At 46.0% G+C, this 21865-nt stretch overlaps 1 protein-coding gene across 1 annotated transcript in view; it reads right to left on the reverse strand.

Moving 5' to 3' along the window:
* Positions 1-21651, reverse strand: part of CDH13 (cadherin 13) — a 1012715-nt gene extending 991064 nt beyond the window's left edge. The window contains exon 1 of the mRNA XM_027119160.1: positions 21312-21651. Coding sequence (XP_026974961.1) covers positions 21312-21356 — 45 coding nt within the window. The 5' untranslated portion in view covers positions 21357-21651. The remainder of the gene's footprint in view (positions 1-21311) is intronic.
* Positions 21652-21865: the final 214 nt, after the last annotated feature.

Raw genomic sequence — 21865 nt, forward strand, 5'->3', positions numbered from 1 at the left:
ATCCATCCATCCATCCATCCATCCATCCATCCATCCATCCATCCATCTAACCGGTTCATTTAACAATTATCTGAGCTCAGATTCACCGTAAACTTGGACAAGTCATTTTACTTCTCTGATCTTCTATTACCTCACTTATAAAACAGAAACATTAAGAACATAACTTATAGGACTGTTGTTAGGTTTAACTGAGACAGCAGATGCAAGGAAACCTGGCTCAAAGAGGTGCTCAACACATATTTATTGTCTCATTGCTAATTTTCTCTCACTCAATCAACCTTAAAGTCTTGAGATCATTTCTGGCTTTTTTTTTTTTCTTTCTTCCCCATCAGCCCATTCACCACCAAGCCTCTAAAACCAGTCCTTTCTTTTCCACACTTCTTTTGACCTTTATTAGCTCACAAGCTGGATTTCTTGCCTTGGGCTTTTCTGGACCCAATCCATCTTTCACACCACTCCCAGGTTAATTTCTCTGAAATATTATTTTCCATTATGTTATTCCCTTCTTCAAAACCACCACTGAATCTCCACGACTTATTTTTCTTCCATTTTCTCTTCTTTCACTTTTCAAGTTTATTATATTTTTCATTATAAATGTAATATATACATATCAACGGAGATTTGTAAACTAGAGGAGAAAAAAATCACTCAGAAACCCATCACATGAACAAAACTGCAGTTAGCATTTTGAAAAACATCCTTTCAGACTCCATCCCCCCTTTTTCATACACAGAGACTTTTTTTGCTTAGTAAGAATCCTACTCCACACATATTCTCCTATTCAGTATTCATTTCTCGCTTACATGATTTTTTCAGGTCATCATTGTCTTCATAACCTTCCTCTTTAATGCCCATTGAGTCATTTAACGAGTTTCCATCTGCTAGAAATTTAGCTTATTTGTCAAGCACTTAGGAGAGCCAAGCACATGGCAAACACTCAATAAATGTTGGCTATTGTTACTATTTGCAATTTGTGCTATCACATATAATGCAGAGAAATATTTCCGTACATCTTTTTCCGTATTTAGCTCTGTTTCTTTAACTTCTCAGATGTAGATTACTGGCCCAAACGGCTTTACTGCTTTTAGGCCTTGTGATACTGACTACTGCAGATGCTGATGGCTTCCCACTGCCAAGCCCATATCCCCTTCTGGCCTTTCGTTAGTGGACCCAACTTCCACTGCAAGAATCTACACCTCTTTATCAAGGGCTTTCTCTGGGACCAGAGTTCATACTCAGCAGTCTGAGAGTGCTCAAAATCAATGGCACCTGGGGCAGTTCCAAAACAATGTCCACCCAAATTTGTGGCATAAAGTCTGGAGCTCCCATGCCCCTCAGGTGGGATAACTGAGGTATTCCACACTGGCTCCCAAAGGTCCCCAGGTACCTGCAGTAGCAACTGGCTGAATAAAAGACCCTTTATGTGGCAGCCCTCCCTTCCTTGCTTTGTTTCCCCACCCCGCTAGAATTTTCCCTGGCTCACCTTCCAAATGAAATTAACTGCACTCACATTCTCCTCTCAGAATCTGCTTTTGTTTTTTGTTTTTTTTTGCGGTACGCGGGCCTCTCACTGTTGTGGCCTCTCCCGTTGCGGAGCACAGGCTCCGGACGCGCAGGCTCAGCGGCCATGGCTCACGGGCCCAGCCGCTCCGCGGCATGTGGGATCTTCCCGGACCGGGGCACGAACCCGTGTCCCCTGCATCGGCAGGCGCACTCTCAACCACTGCGCCACCAGGGAAGCTCTGCTTTTTAAAAAAAACTTACTTATTTTGGGCTGCATTGGGTCTTCGTTGCTACGTGTGGGCTTTTCTCTAGTTGCGGTGAGTGGAGGCTACTCTTCATTGCGGTGCGTGGGCTTCTCATTGCCATGGCTTCCCTCGTTGTGGAGCACGGGCTCTAGGCGCACGGGCTTCCGTAGTTGCGGCACGCGGGCTCAGTAGTTGTGCTCACAGGCTCTAGAGTGCAGGCTCAGTAGTTGCGGCGCACAGGCTTAGCTGCTCCGCGGCATGTGGGATCTTCCCGGACCAGGGATGGAACCTGTGTCCCCTGAATTGGCAGGGGGATTCTTAACCACTGCACCACCAGGGAAGCCCCTGAATCTGCTTTTGAGGGAACTCAGCCTGAGACTGTGACACTTACAGGCAAATGACTAACAACTATGCTAAATCCTATCCATTCATCTCCTCAAAGAACCAACTTCCATTTTCCAAAGTCTCACTGCTTGTTAGACCAAGATTTTACAGGTTTGTCTTAAATTCCCATCCCAGTCATATCAGGTAGATATCACTGCCCTCATTTCACAGATCTGGCAATTGAGGCACAGAGAGGTTAAGCAACTTGTCCATGGCCACACAGCCCTGCAGTGACAGAGCTGGGATTCAAACTGTAATTCCACCTTCCCCCAGGGCCTGAGCTCTTAACCCACATAGTGTACTGCCAGGCACTGCCCTATAATGACAGTAGGATTCTTTGGCTAAAATAACACTGGTCCTACTAATAGCTGTCATTCCTGTAGCACTGATCTAATTTCACATATTCACTGTCACCCAGAATAGCCTCCTCACTGCCCTCTGAACATGCTATGAGTATTTCTACCTCAAATTGGGACTAGGCTTCCCTCCAGCTCATAACACCCTCCCTTCCTTCTCTGGCTAAACTCTATTTCTCCTGCTATGGTCTGGATCACGTACCATTTTCTTCTTACTCTGTCCATGTCCACTACTGACACTCCTGACTCTCCCTCTGACTCGCTTTCCTCATCTGTAGATGGGGACGATAGTAAGACCTACCTAAGAGGGTTGAAAAAAAGCATCTAGCACAGAGCATCCTTCATCAAAGGCAGGTAATGGATGGCATCTACGCAATACTGTCACTTTGACCTTCTATAACCTTTCCTCCCACCACTTTCTAGCCCTCAACCAACTTCCATTTCTTTGCCCCATGTTTCACAGACCATTTCTTTATGAGTAAATTAAATGTCATGTGCTTGAGGCATCAGAAAAAAATTATCCAAAGCTTGTAAACTAGACCAAAATGATTGATGGCAACCCTTTGAATATCATTCAGGGACAAAGGCCATGGGAAGATGTCTAGGAGCACGTTCTTAGCTCATCTCACTGCTTGCTCTTGATTGAGGCCTCTAGACTTAGAGAAGTCGCCAGTTACTTGTCGATTTTGTCCAAGTGGAGATGCAAATAATTTCTGTCTAACATAACAGATAATCCCAACAGTTTAGGCATGTGGCACATTAACTAGTTCTTTTTCTAACCGAACATCTCTTCCTAATATTTCTTTGTTAAATTGCTCATAAATACCCTAGCTTATTAAACACCCTTTGAAACTATCATCAGATCTGACTGGTTTCCTCATAAACTAATGAATTAATGGTCATATTTACCTGAAAGTCATGGTTTTACCTTTTGAAAAATTATACACGTTTGGGGCTTGCTTCCAGTTATTTTTTCACAGACCCAAGTTTCGATTCTGACTTTCTAGTAATAATGAGATGGGATAGAGATAAAAATTCCTGTGTGTGCTGGGGGAGTACAAAGCTCTGCATTTAAACCAGGTTTTCTCACCTCACGCTACTGACAGTTGTGTCAGAGTAATTCTTTACGGTAGAAGGCTGTCCTGTGCACTGCAGAATACTGAACAACATCCCTGCCTTCTATCCACTAGATGCCAATAGTATCCTCTCCACCAGTTGTAACAACCAAACATGTCTCCAGACATCACCACGTGTTCTTTGGTGGGCACAACTGCCCCTGGCTGAGAACCACTGGTGTAGACTGAACTTCTCAAGTAAGAATCATGGGCAGGTATCAGAAGCATCAGCAAAGATTCACAAGGGCACACAAAGAATTATTCTGGGTGGGTTTCAAAACCCAATGGCTGTAGACCTAGCTGGCCTTGAGCTCTTCTCATAGACCCACAAGTGTCATTGTCTTTTTATTATTCTTCCCTCATGTCTCGAATCTCCTCAAGATTAGCATCTGCAGCATCTGTGTCTGTCTGGTTCACCTTAGAGGGCCTAGAATTTAGTAGGTACCAATAGCAACTAGTGTTTAATAGGTGTAATATATATATTTATGTAATATATTTAAATTTATATGTATTTATGTGGAGATATATATACATCATGTACATGTGTGTACATGTGTATATGTATACTTATGTTATATATGCATATATACATTCTGTGTATATGTGCTATGAATATATATACATCTGTATATACATTATATATATATATTATGTATTGTGTTATATATGTCTGTGTGTAGATATATATACATATATATGTATACATATAGATACACATACACACATTAGACACATACATATAAAATCAAAGGAGGTGTCTGCCAGATCAAATGAAGGGTAGCAGAATATACGACCCCAAAATATACCAGTTTGGCATACGGATTATTTTGAGCTAAAGGCAACTGAGAAGAAGTGGCTACAAGAAAAGCTTACTGCCGTCCAGCTATTTGCCTTAAAGCAGGACGCAACTTTACAAAGGAGTCCTTCTTCCCCTCTCTACCTCGAAGGACAGAAGTTAATCACCGGAGACATCTTTGGATCCTTATCAATGGAGAAGGCAGACTTAAATCTGCATAACCTATCTTACTCTTGTTTACCCTGCTTTTCCTGGGTACCTCCCCATAACTAGCCTCCCACATACCGTTCTTTCTCTTTAGTTTAAGACAGTATTTAAACTGGAGTTCTAAGCCACCTCTGACAGTTACTCATTTTCCCCTGGGTATCTCCTCTGTATACATGAGTTATATGTGTTAACAAATTGTTGTTTTTTCTCTTGTTAATCTGTCTTTTTCTTAAAGAGCCCCAGCTAAAAACCTAACATGGGTAGAGGTAAGGTTTTGCCTCTCCTACACAGACTGTCTCTCTGTCCTCACCCTACTCTTCTGGTCTGCCTGTGTGGATAGACCCAAAGGCATCCTGCAAACACAGCTCAGGGCCTCACGGAAGTAGATACCCAGGGCCATAATGGGACCAAGCAGAGCTTTTAGCTCCTACTGCTGTGTCTTGGTGATCTTCATTTTGTAATCTCTGCTTTCTTTGGGGGAGCCACTTTCCTGGCCTGGCTTTGTGTCTCCCTCCTTCACCCAGAAGAACACCAGGTAGTTCTCTCCCCACTAACCCACTGGACCAGCAGCTTTGCAAATCTCAGAGAGCATTGAAATCCCCTGGAGGGCAGGCATGTGAAGACACAGATTGCTAGGTCCAGCCCCAGAAGCTCTGACTCAGTAGGTCCTGGGTAGAGAATTTGCATTTCTGAAAGCTCCCAGGTGTTGCTGACACTGCTGGTCCTATAGGTCAAGCCCCAAGTTCTGTGACCCCAGAGTCCACACAGCTTGTTTTCCCACCCAAGTCCTGTGAATCCCTATCTCATGACGTCCTCTATGTAGGAATACCTTACCCCTGGGAGTTTGGGGAGAGCGTTGGTAATGCAGCCTTGGGGAGCATCTCTTTGAAACTCAAATGCATGTTAAAGTCTCAAGGATGTTCAGTCATGAAAAACAAAACACAATCTGGTTCACTTCCCTGGGCAACTTCAGAGTTTCCCAAGATATTAGCACCTGCAAACCTACGTTTTCCAGAACCCTTATTAACCACCCATGGAACAAGTACCTCTTCGCAATACACTTTGCAAAACAGTGCACTGGAGAAATGATGAGGGAGGGCTGAATCAGACACTCATGTGGCTTTGTATGATCCCCTCTTGTCACCGGGGAAGGCTTTAAGAATCACAGGGAGCCCAGCAGAATCCCTGTCACCTGGGAGCCGGCCGTGTGGGTGACCAGGTCTCAGCCAAAGCCCTTTCAATCCCCAGCTCCTATTCCAGTCCAAACTGTGGCTTTTCCTCTAGACTGGAGACCCAGGAAGGTATTTACAGTCTCTTAGCTGTGCCTTTATAAATCCTCGCTTCCCAGGACCACAAACAGGCATCCTGGGCTGGTCGGGGGCGAGCCCTGCTGCCCTCTCCTGTTGAACTGTGCATGACTAAGGGCTTTGTCACTCTGAATATTAAACATGAAACAGAATTACAAATCAGCAACCCAAGGTTAAGGGCAGAGAGGAGTAACATACATGTTTAGGGAGCCTGGGAATCAAAGAAGGTCTTGGATAGGTGGCAGGTGCTGATGGGGGAGTGTGCTTGGGATGGAGAGCAGGTCGTTGATTTAGACTATGATGAGAACCTTAGACCTCAGATTGCCTTCTCTTTACCAGCGCTGGAAATCTTTAACTGAACCAGCCAAGGGGTGCCAAACATTGTTAATTTGGGTAAATCCTTTCAGCAACTGGGTATCAACTGGAGTACGACAGCATGTCAGTTCAGTTCTTTCTCTCACCCTCTTTCACTCCTTCTCCCACTTTCTCTCCTCTCCCTACCTCTCTCCCTCTCCCTCTCTCCCACTTTTCCCTCTTTTCTCCTCCCTCTCTTCTCTCCCTCTCTCTTCCTGAGCCACGTACGCTTATTACTTTTTAAAGTCAGCCACTCTAACACACCTCCTTCTCCTATAGTTTCTGGGTCTTACTCTCAGGACCCTACACCAGAGACAAGTGGGCCAGATGGGCATACTAACCAATGAGACAAAGATGGATCTTAATCTACTTTGGAAATCAGCAAAACAAAAGCAAGGAACCATTGCTTTATTTCTAATGGGCTAAAGCTACCTGCAACCCTGAATCACTATTGCTTTCAATTAGTAAAACGTGTGAAAACCAGTGTAGCAGTCAAAGGATGATTTGGGCCCCCTGGGTCGCTTGCCAGCCCCAAGTTTCTCAGTATCCTTCTGCCTCAGTTTTCTGATCTCTGAAATGGGGCAGACAATAGGGCTCTTTTAAGGAATAGTCAAGTTAGCATAAGTAAAATAAGCAGGATGCCATTAGCAAGTGGTGAGTGCCTGTGGGATAGGTTGTGTGTGCTCAGGGGCGGCACTTGCAGGAACCCAGAGGTTGGACTGCCCGAGGTCTGCTTGTTTTCCCGCTTAACGACAGCTTTATTGAGACATAATACACATACTATAAAGTTTACCCTGTTAAAATATGCAATTCTGTGGTCTTTAGTACACTCACAGAGTTGTGCAACCATCACCACTATCTAGTTCCAGAACATTTCCATCACCCCCAAAAGAAACCCCATACCCATTAACAGTCACTTCCCCCAGCCAGCCCTAGGCAACCACTAATCTACTTCTAGTCTATATGGATCTACCTATTCTGGGCAGTTCTCTCCATTTCATGGAGTCATACAACATGTGGCCTTTTGTGTCTGGGACTGCCCAAGTTTGAATCTCAGCCCCAGAGCTAAAACACTGCGTGACCTTTATCAAGTTCTCCTGGAATTTCTCCATCTGTAAAATGGAATTAAAATCATACTAGATACACTGCAGAGTCATTAGGAGGATTGAATATACTAACTAATATAACTAAAATACTCACACAGGGCCCAGCTCATAGTAAGCATTAAGATGTCAGCCTCCATTACGGCCACTACTACTAATATTACTAGTCTGCTGTTCCTCTGCCCCAAAGCATGCGACTGGTGGTGGGAACCCAAAGATGAATAGAGCACAAAGAACATAGCTCTTGCCCTCCCCCATGCACAGACTGGTGGGGATTACATGATTAGGAAACCAGTTTAAATGAACACAAAGTCTTATCATATACACATTCAACTAATGGAAATCTAGCTCTTCCACCAAAAATAGAAGGAAAAAGAACAATTTAAATACTGCAATTAAATGCTACAAAATTATATCTTGCATATATTCTTTATTATGCACTGTACATCACTGCATGCATTATACATTGTTACATATTGATTACAGTACAAGGTTGCATACACAGAACCAAACACACTGCAATTTAATGAGCAACTTAGAGATCTCAAGGTTAATGACAACTCTATGTTTGCCTGAAACCTTGACTTTATAATCTAACCCTTGAGTAAAACGTGACTCTATTATGTGTCGACAACAATAATTCACAATGATTCCAGATAAATGAAATCAGCCGACAAGCAGTTGGTGGAGTTGGGCGTTAGGCTGAAGTAGGTTCCAGCTGGTCAACGCCCGTTTGCGAAGCACCGCTTCTGCCCTCCACAAGTTCACAGTCTCATTTTGAAAATGAACCACATAAACATACTCATAAGAGGTTGGTGAGTGGCAGAACTGGGTTTAGGAAATAGATGGAAATAACCTCTCACCCTACCAGCAGAGAGGACAGGAAGATATGAGAAGGGCTGTGCTCTTCCCTGCCCCCATCCGTCCCTTTGCCTGCTTTGTCATTCTCTAGAGCACACAGCACCACCTGATAGACATCGTATCTGCCCATTCATTCATACAACCGGTATGGAAGCTCACTGTGGCAGGGACTTTGTGTACACTGTTCACTTCTGTATTCCCAGTGCCAAGAAGAGAGTGAGCACTTAGAAGGTTGTCAGTAAGATGTGTTGACGAACGAATGAATGAGGGTAATTATTTAGACAACCTCCACTTTTCTTCCATCTTCTGTTCCCAAAACACCCATAGTCTGTTCCTCCAATCTCAACTCGTTTATTCCTAAATTGTTCAAAAGTAGAGGGAAAGTATTCCTCAAAAATGAGGCCCTAAGGTAGCATTCCAGGGCTTTGGCATACTGGTACCATCTAGTGGGAAAGAGCATATTTGCAGGTGGGTGCTAAACTGAATTTGGAGGGTTTATAAAAACAACCACCACAACTGTTTCCTTTATCATTAACTCTACTGAGGAAGTTTCCAGTAACACATAATGGTGGCAACTGGAATCCCTTATATACTCATGTTCTACTCAGGGCGTACACTGCCCATCCAAGCACCTGTCATGCCTCTTCATTTTTCTGCTCAGAACTTTTCTAAAACCATGGTTGCCGCCAGGGTCACAAAGGCTCAGCAGGGAATCACTGGCACCACAGGCCACCCTTGACCAATGGAAGATGGGCATAGGTAGATGTATACTCCAGCCTCCTATCCTGCAGAGGGACCATTCTGAAGCGAGTTTTACACAGTTCTTCCAAGGGCCCCCAGCAGCAGTGAGCTTCCGTTGCCCATGACAATAACCAGCTCAAAGATACACTTTTTATTGGCTTTCCTTCTCTCTTGTTTTACAGTCCTCATGTCTGTGAACTGGAATCATCTCTCACATCAGCTCCCTGCGTACAAGCCTGTGCCTCCATCACCGTTGGGGAGAACTCAATCCAAGATACAGGGTTTAGCACCAATATACCTTTGGGTGGTGAGAAAGCCTTAAGAATTGTAGTCCAGATAATTAATATAAAAGCTAAATTATTATATCTTTTAGAGCTGGCCTAAGAATTACATTCCATAGTTGACTACCAGCATCTTTACCTGGATCTAAGTTAACGTAGAATCCCAGTGATATGTGGTCCTAAAGAAGTACCACAGGGCTTCCCTGGTGGCGCAGTGGTTGAGAGTCCGCCTGCCAATGCAGGGGACATGGGTTCGTGCCCCGGTCCGGGAAGATCCCACATGCCGCGGAGCGGCTGGGCCCGTGAGCCATGGCCGCTGAGCCTGCGCGTCCGGAGCCTGTGCTCCGCAACGGGAGAGGCCGCAACAGTGAGAGGCCCACATACCGCCAAAAAAAAAAAAGAAGTACCACAGTTGTCATGAAGACAAGAGAACAAAGAAAAAGTTCTGGTCTCTATCCCTGGCCTCTGCCCTATTCCAACTTGACCAACTAGTGAGGTGGCTAATGGTTTAGATGAGGGATCAGCAAACTACAGCCTGAGGGCCAAATCCAGCTCTGCCTATTTTTGTAAATAAAGTTTTATTGGAACACAGCCCTGCCCATTTGTTTACATATTGTCTGTTGTTACTTTTATGCTACATTGATAGCATTGAGTAGTTGCAACAGAGACCATATATTTACTCGATAGCCCTTTACAGAAAAAGATTACCTACCTGTGGTTTAAGTCATTGGTTGCCATAGTTTTGGATTCCCAAAAGCAAAATTTTAAGAAAAACAAAAAATAGAGAATGGACAAAGGTTTGCCAATAACACTTTAACACTAAGGACAAAAATGTCCTCTATGTATTAACCAACTTCATTTCACAAATTCTAGGACATTTTAACCCTAAAAAGTAGAACGGTCATTGCATCAGAACAATGAACATTCCATCCCCAAAGAGAGTAGTGGATAAGCTCAGAACAACTGCCTATCCCATTTAAAATTTTTTTCAGAGCACTATCATTTTCCAAAATTATCATATTTACTTATTTTTGTTGTTTACTCTCTTTCTCCCTTATGAGAACATAGACTCCATGAGGGCAGGCAATTTTGTCTTTCTTAATCACTGCTGCTCACCCAGTGTCAAGCACCCTCCTTGAGATATGGTCATTGGTCGGTAAATATTTGTGAAATGAATGACTTAATCAAATGTGGAGTGAATAGATTGAGGCACAGATACATCCTGAGAGAGGCAGAAAGGCAAGGTCACTGTGTGGGTGGTGAGGACTGGGGCAAAGGGGGAGTGTGTGTATCTGCCAGCAGAGGGGCTCTGTGAATGCTCCCTGCTCTACCTCCAGGACATGAAACGGTGCCAGGCACATAACAGGCATGCAACAAATGTTCACTGAATTAGTGGCTACCCTGACTAAAGGTCCTTAAATTGAATTAAAAGGAAAAAAAGAAACCTCATCTAGTAAAACACAGCTAAACTTCAGGGTAGATTCAGTCCAATTGCAACTCACTGTAGATCTGAGTGTCTGGATATAGATACAGGCTGTGTATTTCTCATTTTCCTATAGATTGGGGAAAACAGTATTGTAGACAGTGGCACTCAGGAGACACTGGCTTGGACGATGGAGTTCCTTGGCATTCCCAGGGAGGGATGCCATCCAGCTTCAGGGCTCAGCAGCAGGCAGGAAACTGCCAGAGAATTTACCTGCATGTTGGAAGCTGCAGAGGAGCCACAGCCAAGCTGGGTCCTGGCCTCTGTGTGGCTGTTCTCATTGGGATGACTGTTCTTGCTGGGGGGACCATGTGGTGTGGGTAGCTTGTTTGTCCCTGGTCAAACACAAGGACTCAGCAATAAAGAATACAAAATAACCCTGAGCTAACCCAGTTCTGAAGGTTGTGACCAGTAACCCAGAGAGGAGGTCTAGGTCCCACGCCTACTTTTAGAGACCAGGAATTCAAAAATGAGGTCATTGCAGGCAGCTATTTTGACTCCAAGAGAGCCAGAGAACAAAATAGTCAAGGAAGAGAATTCTTACATCATTTGAGGGGACAAGGAAGCAATTTTTTATATACCAGGGAAATATGGAGGAAAACTCACATGCCCAGAAATCAGAAATGCATGGGTTCAAACCCTGATCCCAGTTCTTAGTGGCTGTGTAGCCTTAGGCAGATGACTCAACCGCTCTGAACTTCTTTTCATCATAGATAAAAATGGAGACAAGAATAGTTGTCCCTCATATATACACTACCAAACGTAAAATAGATAGCTAGTGGGAAGCAGCCGCATAGCACAGGGAGATCAGCTCAGTGCTTTGTGACCACCTAGAGGGCTGGGATAGGGAGGGTGGGAGGGAGGGAGACGCAAGAGGGAAGAGATATGGGAACATACGTATATGTATAACTGATTCACTTTGTTATAAAGCAGAAACTAACACACCATTGTAAAGCAATTATACTCCAATAAAGATGTTAAAAAAAAAAAAGAATAGTTGTCCCTGAGGGTTGCAATGAGAACTTGAGATAATATATGCAACTGGCACTTAGCAGTAAATTATACAATAAGTTTACTACAGTAATTTTGATTTATTTTAAATAATAATAATAATCATAAGTGCTCATGGTGTTGGCAAGCATACCCACGTACATACTGCCCTGATAAAGCCTCCTGGGAACAGCTGCTGGGAAGATACATCTAGAAGATACGATCCCAACAGATCAAAATATTTTATGAAGCATAAAATCTCCAGAAGAATGAGCACTAGGGAGCTACCAATATGAGAATTGGCAAATCCTTCTCTGGGGAGCAAACTTTATTTTTTAATGTCCGTACAATTTTAAGGACACAAGTATTTTTCCCTTCTAAGTTAGTCAGATGCGCAAGTCCAGGGCCCCATGGTTCCTTCAAGCCATAAACTGCTTTGCAGCATGGAGTATAAAAGTTAATGTAACCAGTATTCTTTAAGCTCCTAGCATTGGCAATCACGTGATGAAGCCATAAGCATACACTTATTGAATACTCACCTGCTAGGCAGGTGTAGAGAGGTGTAGCCTCTCCTTTTGTTTAGACACAGGAGGAAACAGAAGAAGAGGGGAAAAAGGTAACTTATCAGAGGTCACACAGCATGCAGAAGGCTGGGTCAGAATTCAAATTCACTTCTCAAAGTCTCAGAAGTCTCCTTGATCCTCATAACCTAAGACCCTAGCTCCTCTGGGTCCCAGGAGACCAGAGGCCCTGATTCACCTCCAGCACTTCCCCTATTGAGGACCAGGACTGTGCTGTACTCATCTCCGGATCCCCAAATTAGCAGAATGCTTGGCACTTGCTAGGTATCAAGAATTGTGGGAAGAAGAAAATATGGGAGGAACAGAGGGAGGGTAGGAGGAAAGATGGAAGGAAAGGAGAGAGAGCACAGCAGCCTCACCCCTTCAATACTATCTTAGCCCCTATTGTTTCCTATTGTAATAATTACCAAATGTGTATATTTCAGCTATTTACTTTCTTGTTCCTTACTGGCTGCCCTCAGTAGACCACAAGACCATGAGAACAGTTTCCATGTCCATGTCCATCTTGTTTACCTATGAACTCCCCAAATGCTTCAGTAAATACTTAGCAAGTGGACAACTGTACATCCCTCACCTTCTGAGGATAACATACCTGTGCTGCTTTTTTTTTTTAGAGAGAGAAAGCAGTTGTTCAACATTTAGCAGCATACCACGGCCTGGCACCCAGCTGAAGAAGATTACTATACCTAGAAACATAAACATCACCGAGGCTATATCTAGGATGCTGAAATGAAGGTTTGTTAGCATTCGCAAAGTGACTGCTGAAAATAGTAGATCATTATTTGCTTCATGTAAGAAATATTTCTAGTGCTGCTGATTGAATGTTCAAGAAACAATTAAAGGGCTTAGCAATGTTTCTCTCAAATATCTTTTGCATGAAAAGCCTCAGAGATTGGTTAATTATAAAGGCTACACATCAGTCACTCTAGTCAAGGGTATTGCCAGGCCCACGGTGCCCATCCCAGATGCAAGCATGGATTGGTCTGCAGACATTAGCATAACTGGGGCCCTGGATGCCTCTCGTGAGGAGCATTGCTGCAGCCTGGCTAACACCCCCATGGGAATAGCCCTCAGGCCCTGTTTATGATGGTTCCTTGTTTGGGCAAGTGGCTTCAGCTTTCTGCCAGTTGGAAGAGCCAGAACTCAAGCTTGCATCTTAACACCTCCCTAGCCCTGGTCCTGCCATCTCAAACTCAGCCCTGCCAAATTCTCCCCTAAATGTCTCTTGGATGCTCTGAGTAGGGTGTTTCTACTTCTCTCATCTGCACTGTCACTCCCTAGTCTAGAGCGACAAGAGTCCCTGCTCTTCCTATGATCTCAAGCCTAGACTGGCTTCTCCCTTCCATTCATATCCAGCTCCATCCACTAACTACACTGCAGCCAAATTACCTTTTCAAAATAGAAATCTGGCCTTGTCACAGTATACGCTCCCCGTGTTGTTTTCAATAACTGCCCACTGCTCCAGGACAAACACCAAAATCCTTGAGAGGCTGACAAGGTGCCAGCGGCTCTGGCAGCCCCGGCTGCTCCTCACACCACTCGCTGGGTTGTGTGCTGTTTCCTCCCACACAGGCTTCCCCCAGGCCGGGCCTTCTGCCTGGAATGCTCCCCCCATCACCACACCCTAGTGTTCCTTTGTCCATAGGCCTCACTGCTCCTCCAGACTGTGACCCAAGCAGCAGGCTATCAGGGAAGCCTCCCAGACCCTTCATCTGGATCTGATGCCTTTCTTATATTCATTCATCCATTCATTCATTCATGTTTACTGAGGGCCTACTACATGCCAGGCTGTGTTCTAGACCCAGGGACTACAAAACTGATTCAATCAGACAACAACACGTGCTGTAACGGAGCTATATTTTAGTAGAGGAGAAAGAAAAGGCACAGACAAGCAAAACATATAGAATGACATGATCTCACACAACTGTATTTCCTTCCATCTAGCAATTGTCTCTGTTTTGAATTATTTATTAATTGACATTGATCTCTCCTGCCAGGGGAATCTCTTGGGGTCTGAGCCCCAAGAGAACAGAGACTGAATCAGCCTTACTAGCAGCTGTACCTTGAGCACACAGTAGGTCCCACATGGATATAACAGGAATTTACTGAATCCATTTGGTCCCAGGTGAATCTCCCTGAAGTCAAGTTGCTTGAGTGCTTGGGGCATAGAAGGGACAATTCCTAATACAAACCCCTAGTCTCTCTGCACTTTGACAAGGCTCTCTGCAGTCTCTCTGGCTGTAATTTTGAGCCAGAGCAGGAGTCAGCAAATTTTTCTGTAAAGGCCCAAATAGTAAATATTTTAGTCTTTGTGGGCCATATGGTATCAACTCTGTTGTTATAGCACAAGCACAGCCACAGACAATTATATAAATGAATGGGCATGGCTATGTTCCAATAAAACTATTTATAAAAACAGGCTGCAGGCAGGAATTGGCCTACAGGCCATAGTTTGCAACCCCTGAGTTAGATGATCCCGGATGCCCCACAGCTTACAGCAGTTGAAGGCGGGGCCTGTGTGGCCTGAGTCAGCCATGGGTTCTGCTGGCAGGGTCCAGCAACTCCCCGCAGACCCCACATTGTTTGACAGGGAGATTATCCCAATAGCTTGAGCTTCAGGCATTTGCAGTCACCATCTCCTGCAGCTCATGGAAAAGCAGTTCCCTGCCACCCTGGAGGAAAGAGACTTGGCCTAGAGGCCGCATAAGGCAGGAATGAGGCTGCCACGTTCCTTGCAGGGTCCCCAGGCTCCTCCAGAGGCTGAGCTCACTTCCTGGTCCTGCCCAGGCATGTGGCAGGGATGCTCTCGACTGAGCAGCTGCTGCCCTCCACCCCAGCCCAGCCTGCGCTCAGCTGGGAGACACAGGGGCTTTGTGCTTCTGTAGCAGATTGGGTGACACTCACTGGGGCCTTTGAAATGAGACATGACATGTTAAAACGTGCCTATTGCTAAGGCTAATTTTCAGGAATCTGACTTCTGCTGGCAACTGACAGAAGAAAAACAACCACTTTTTTTTGTGATTGTATGTAGTTATATTTACGCTGATCTTTGGGGTCTGTAGCTACTGAAAACAATAGTTATCTGAGGCTTACCTGCTGGTATGGGATGAGTGGACGGATTAGTCTAGTATTTATGGAGCCAGAGGACATTAATTGTAGCATTAGCACTGCGTGTAGACTATGGTGGGTGTTAACTGCTAAAAACAGTCACAAAAACATCACACAAACTGCAGTTGGCACTAGAGGTGACAACGTCCTGTGTATAAAAGCTCTACACAACAAAGTTACAAAGCTGACATTACCCTGAAGTTATAAATGCTCTGAGTGTTAGCTCAGTTCTCCCAGAGTCCCCTGCAGGACTAAGGACAGTAAGGTGCTGTGACGTTCTGATGATACACATACTGTGGGTGAGCAACACTGTTGGAATGGCAATGCCCAGGGTGTCACTGTACTCCAAGCGCAGGAATGCCCTTGCTGTAATACTTCGTACAGTGCACTAGGGCCTACATATTATCCAGTGGTCCCAGAGCCCCTTGGCTGCTGACGCATAACAATGTTTAAAGTGTACCAACACTCTGGTACCAGCACTCAGACTGACTCAAAACTGCAGTGTGTCACTTCTCTGGGTGTAACTGTTCCACATGAAACAATGACCTGGGTGTTGTGTTGCTCTGGGTAGCCCTAGTCACCCAATGGCATTGATGGTAATAATGTTCTCAGGGAGGAGGTGCAGTCCCCTTGGTCACGTTCTTCCAAAGTTCACATCCATGTAGTTCAATCAGAGCAATCAAAAAGGGGCTAGTCCCTTCCTTTTCAAATAGCCTATCACTGAAAAACTGACTACATCAACTTGATCAAGGCTCAAAATTTGCAAAACCAGAAGTTCCCAATGGAAATGCCTACAAGGACAAGTAGGTAAAATAAATGAGTACAATGGGCTGGGTGGACCGCAGAGAGTGGAGGGGATTGTGGCAAACTACAGAGGCATGTCCTAAAGGGGGCAGTAGTGACTCAGCTCCAGGGAAGAGTGGCCTTGTAGGAATGTGGCTCTAGGGCTGCCTGACCTTCTGACATTTTAAGAAAGGCAAGAAACCTGTTTTGTTTTGTTTTTTAATGTACAATATCCTACTTTTCAAAACATTTGGGCCAAACAAGAGACATCCATGAGCTACATTTGGCCTGTGGCTTCTACTTTGCAACTTCTCCCTGGAATCTAGAGTTGCAGAATTGGGATGAATGGGCTTCAGCACCACCAAGTAGATATCTCGAGGTTCAATCTGCTATGCCAAAGGGTGACCCATTCATCTCCATGAGCCTTGGCTCAGACTGCATTTCAAGCTTGAAATGTCATTTCTTCTCCTCCCTAGCCTACCCTCAGAAGCTTCTCTCAATAGAGAAAGAAATCACTTTCCACCCTAACTCTAGAATAAAGCCACTACTTCATATCTGGTGAAGGTGCAGGGGGTCCTACAGTCCAGCCAGTCATCATTTATATAGTCTGTTCAGATAGAGGGAGCCAGGCCTGGGGTCCCCAGGTGGCTGCAGAGGAGATAAGCTGCGGGGAATTGTATTGGCCGCATCCTTCAGGAGGGTCAGATTCTCCCAGGCGTGTGGGTACCTTGCCCACAGCTAGGTGGAAACGATGCCAAACCAGTGGTCACTCGATTGATTCTATCCAACTGATTATTGTAATTGGATGACAGACTGATATTTCCCTCTCCTTTTCAACTGGTGTTGCAGGGTGAGGGCATCTGGCTAATGATTCGCTTTTCTGGGTAGTGACCTAATGGGGAAGATTATCTCCTTTCACAGGCAGAACTGTGTCTGCTGTTTGGCTGCCTAAAGAGTAAAACCAGGTCCAACCGAAGTCAAATGCCAGGAAAGAACTTCCTCACATATCATACTGCATTGTCTACCTTTGAAATGTTCCCTGCTCTAATACTCAGAGGGGATACATAGTTGAAGAATAAAATAGAACAGAAGCCAACTATAATAGGGAAAAAAAGGAGGAAAGATACTCAGTGCAAAATGACAGGACTTTTCTTTAGGGGAGCTCGTAGAAAATAACTGAAAATAAGGAGAATGGAGTTTCTACACTGAAGTTCTTTAAAATATGAGCTGTAGATTTAGAATTTTGTAATGCTGTGGATGGAGCCCTCTTCTGGAGAAAATTTTCAACAGGTATTAAAACAAGATCAAAACACACAGAGATGAACACACACACACACAGAGAAATATGTAATACTGTTGGCTACTGTCATTCAGATGTGAATTGAATCCATAGTCTGGCCTTTTCCTTAGCTTCCACCAGATAGAAATTAACTGGACTCCCCAAGCAACTATCTTTTTGGAAGGAGGTAAAGAAAGAAAGAAAGATATTTTCAAGAACCCAGCTGTATTTTTACCTAAACAGGGAACTTCAGATTGAGACTCAACATAAACATCCAAATGCTGGTACTTTTAGGTAATGCAGTTATTGTGGACATTGATTTGTTGGGCAATGGCACTGTAACACATAGAGGATATTTCTAGAAAAAACATAGATTTTATTTAATGGAAAGCCCAAGGGCTAAAGACAGAAAAGAAGGGACGGAGGCAGAGCAGGAGATATTAGCTAAGATGACTGTTGGGACTTTTAGTATAGACTGTGGTATTACATAGATTCCAGATCACATATTCAGCCTTACAGTTTATTAAATCTCCTTGGGGACTTGCTAAAAAAGTTGTTCAGACGTATGAACGCTACCACTTTGCAATTCCTTTCACCACTTATATCTCTGTTTCCCCAGTGCTTTTGAAATCTTATAGGCTGTCACATATTGAACCCATCTCAGAGCAAGAGATGCCCTCTGCAATTCTCACAGTCTTTCCTCCCCATCAAAAGGGTTCTGCAAATAAACACTGCCCTTAAAATACAATATATGAAGTTGCAGGGGCACTAGAAGACACTGATTCTCATTTAAAATCCTGAAAATCAAGATTCTGACTCCAATAAAAACCTCCCCATTTTAAATCAACATCTCAGAATTCCGTGGAAACATTTTTAGTCACTCCCAAGTGACTGCTCTCCAAACCTGAACCACTCCCTAAAATCCTAATTCTTGGGGGATTACTCATTGGTTGTTAGAACTTTTGCCTAGATGTGATACCCTAATTGGGCTAGGGGTGGGGGAATCATATTTACAGTGGAATTTCTAGCTCATGTCCTCTCCTGATTTGTTTCACATTCATTATTTATCATAGCCAAATTCCAGAGGCCACTTCTGGAAAGGCCTTACCCAAAATGCCCCAGGGGAGAAGAGAGGTGACCACTCAGCTTTGCCAGCTTCCAGCCATTGTTGCTTAGAGTTCCTCTTCCCCCTTCCAAAATGCCTAAAACAGCAACCTAGCCAATCAACTTAGAGATTGATGGCTTCCAAAGCCAGACCCGGAGTATTACAACTGTGGTAGAAAAACACACACAGACTTGCCTGAACACCACTAAGGCCGAGTGACTAATTTGCTTTATTACATTGTTTTTCCCCTTTCCTCTGTTTCCCTCTGCCTCAGGAAAGTTTTGTTTTTGCTCGTTGACTCAAAGGCTCCAAGACTCTCCCCTCCTTTTGCTATGGCACACAGAGCTCTGCGCTTGAACCTCTTGCCAGTTAACTGATTTGCACCCAAATGATTTCCCTGCAAGGTGCTATTGCTAGCAGGATATCAATTGCTGTCCTAATGTGGACATTTGCTCTGATTATGAATTACAATCTAAGAGAGAAATAAGCCTCTTAGGGCGGGCAATTAAATTCTTCATAAAACCTCTGCTCCCCCATCCCAAAGAAACTGAGAGAGCTGACAGCCTTCAGAAGCCACCTGTGTCAGTCAGGCCCTGGAAGAGGAGACACACCAATTGCTTTGCAAAAGGCATTATGTAAGCCCCTAGTGCATAGGAATTGCTGGGTGCTGTCATGTGGTCTGATTTGCTCGAAGGAAGACAAAACTTCGGCCAAACCCTGGAATCCACACTGATCAAAACATGCCCACGGAAAAAGGACTGTAAAGTCCTGGGTAATGCAGTGGTAAGTGCTCCCAGACACCTCGAGCTCCCAGAGTGCTAGGCCTTGTGCTAAATGCATTACCTAGGACATGCTGTTGAATGCAATCCAATCTGCCTAGCAATCCTAGGAAGGTGATAAAATTACTTCACCACAGAGAATCTGGAAGCTCAGAGAGGTTAAGCAAGTTGCCCAGGTGGTACCACTAGCATATGGCAGAGAGGATCTGTCTGAATCAGAGGCATGCTCTGAACCACCCTGCTAAATTGGGATCTATATATCTATATATAGATAAATAGATATATATATACACATACACACACACACACTACCTCAGGGATAGAGTTCACAAAGTCTAGAAAACTGGCTCACAGACAGGCATAGGATTTGTGGCAGAACTTAAAGCTACAGGGACCCCAAGAGAATCAGCCCAAAGCCCTAGTAGAAGAAGAGTATGACTGGGCAGTGATGAATGGGGGCTGTGTATCCAGGGAAGAAAGAAGGCATGAGTTGGGAGGGGGCTCAGCAGCCAGGCACCCTACTCTGCCCCCAAGCACTATCATCCACCCTCACACCCAACTTTGAGTCATTACCATGGTTACTGCTTCCTGGGACACTGACCCATTTCCAAAGTCTAACCCTAACATTGATGCATCAGTGGTCTCCCCTTAGAAGGCTGCATTGCATCTCTGCATCCCAGCCAGCCCCTGCCTGGGACTCTAGCTGCCTCACCCTCCCTCTCACCCCACTCACACACTCACACATGTGCCTCTTCCCCTGGCATCCAGGAGTCCTGGCCAGGAACTCAACACCCATTTCCAGCACCCCAAGGCACTCCCTGTCTCCTTCCCTCCTCTCTGCCTGGCCCTGCCTTGATCTCACCCACCCACTTGTAGCCTGCTAGCTCATGCCAAGTCCCATAGGCTGCCGGGAAGGCCAGGGGGGACTGGATAACAGGGCTCTCGGAAAACAGGCCCCCGAGCAGGGCTGAGCCTGCCGCTGGCTGGCACCTCCAGTCTGGCCTCCTGAGAGTACTGCTTTCCTGCCCACAAACTTCCTGAGATCTCCGAGATGCAGAGATGGTTGCTTACGGACCATGTCTCCATCGCCCCCTCTCCAGGGTCGCCGGCCCTTCCCTCTCGCCTCAGCGCTCTGAGGGTTAACAGGCAGCTGCAGCCTGGTGGGCAAGGCTTGAACTTTTCTCCGCGCTCTGCGTCCGCCCAGGAACACAGCAGAAGCGGCATTAAGGGCTCAGGGCCGGAGCTCCAGTGGGCCAGACAAAGGGGGCGCGGGGGCGGGGGCGGGGGCCGGGGGCGGGTGGGCCTGGGGCCTGGGCGAGGGGACGCGCTCAGGCCCTTCCGGGCCCGAGGTCAGGGAGGGAAGGGACCCCGATGCGGGCGCGGCCGGCGCCTTTGAGCGACAGCGGCAGCCGGGCTGCGGCGTTCGGCTGGCCCGAGGCGCCTTCCAGCGCGCCGCCGGGCTGGGCGAGGGGACCCGGGCGCCCCGGGAAGTCGGCGATGCCAGGCCGGCCTCTCCAGCCCGGCAGCCCGCAATCCGGACCCGAGCTGCGCTTCCCCGATCGGCGCAGGGTTGGGGGAAACCACGACTCCTTGGAGTCGCTTCCAGCTGAGTCTCCGATGCGCGAGCCTCCGGAGGAGGCTAATCAAAGTTACCCCACTTGATGTAGGCGAGAATGTCGCCCCTGCTTGCAAAAAAAAAAAAAGGACTCGGAGCTCTCTCCACATCTCCCGAACGTATACAAACACAACCCAGAGTGGGAAACCAGGCCCACCCCTTTGCCCCCCAGGATCTCAGGGGCTGGGAATGACCTCCCTTCTGAGCCCCGAGCTGTCTTCGCCGCCGCGCCCGGAGTCCCCCGACCCCCCGAAAACCCCCTCGCCCAGCCCGCGCCTGGCAATCGGAAGGCAGAAACGGGGCGCAGGGTGCGCCCAGCAGCCTCTCTTCCCTACCTGGGACAGGAGAACGCACAGGACGAGCGGAGTTGTCGGCTGCATTTTGCCCAACTAGAAGCGCCTGGCGGCGTTTTCATTCATGCACGCGGCTGCACTGAGCATATTTTCCGTGGGAGCCAGGCTTTGAGGAGAGGCTCTGCCTCGCCAGCCAGCCAACTTCCCAAATAGATCAGCGGCAGCATCACGAAAGCATTGGGTAGAGGCTGATGACCAGGACCAATGGCTTTACAAGACGGATTCCTTCATAAAGCTCCCTCGTTTCTGCATGGCAGATACGGGGCGAGCACCTCGCGCAGAGCGAGCCCCTCGGAGGAGGCGGCCCGTTAGCTTTTTTGGACTGTTGGGGCCCAGCCCCACAAATCACGCTGGGCAACGCCAGCTGATGCCACTTTCCCAAAGAATGGTATTCCACCGGGTACTGGCGGCCACTTCCAGCCCAGTGCAAAAGATTCTCTTTATTAAAATGTTAATAAGATCCACTTTATTTCCAATAAATCAAATAAAATGACCCCAGCCGTTCCAGCTCTTTCTACGCCAGGAAAGACTTGGCG

The sequence above is a fragment of the Aethalodelphis obliquidens genome, unplaced genomic scaffold (assembly GCF_003676395.1).
Source record: "Aethalodelphis obliquidens isolate GAN/ISIS:26980383/991018 unplaced genomic scaffold, ASM367639v1 scaffold20, whole genome shotgun sequence".
Classification (NCBI taxonomy): domain Eukaryota; kingdom Metazoa; phylum Chordata; class Mammalia; order Artiodactyla; family Delphinidae; genus Aethalodelphis; species Aethalodelphis obliquidens.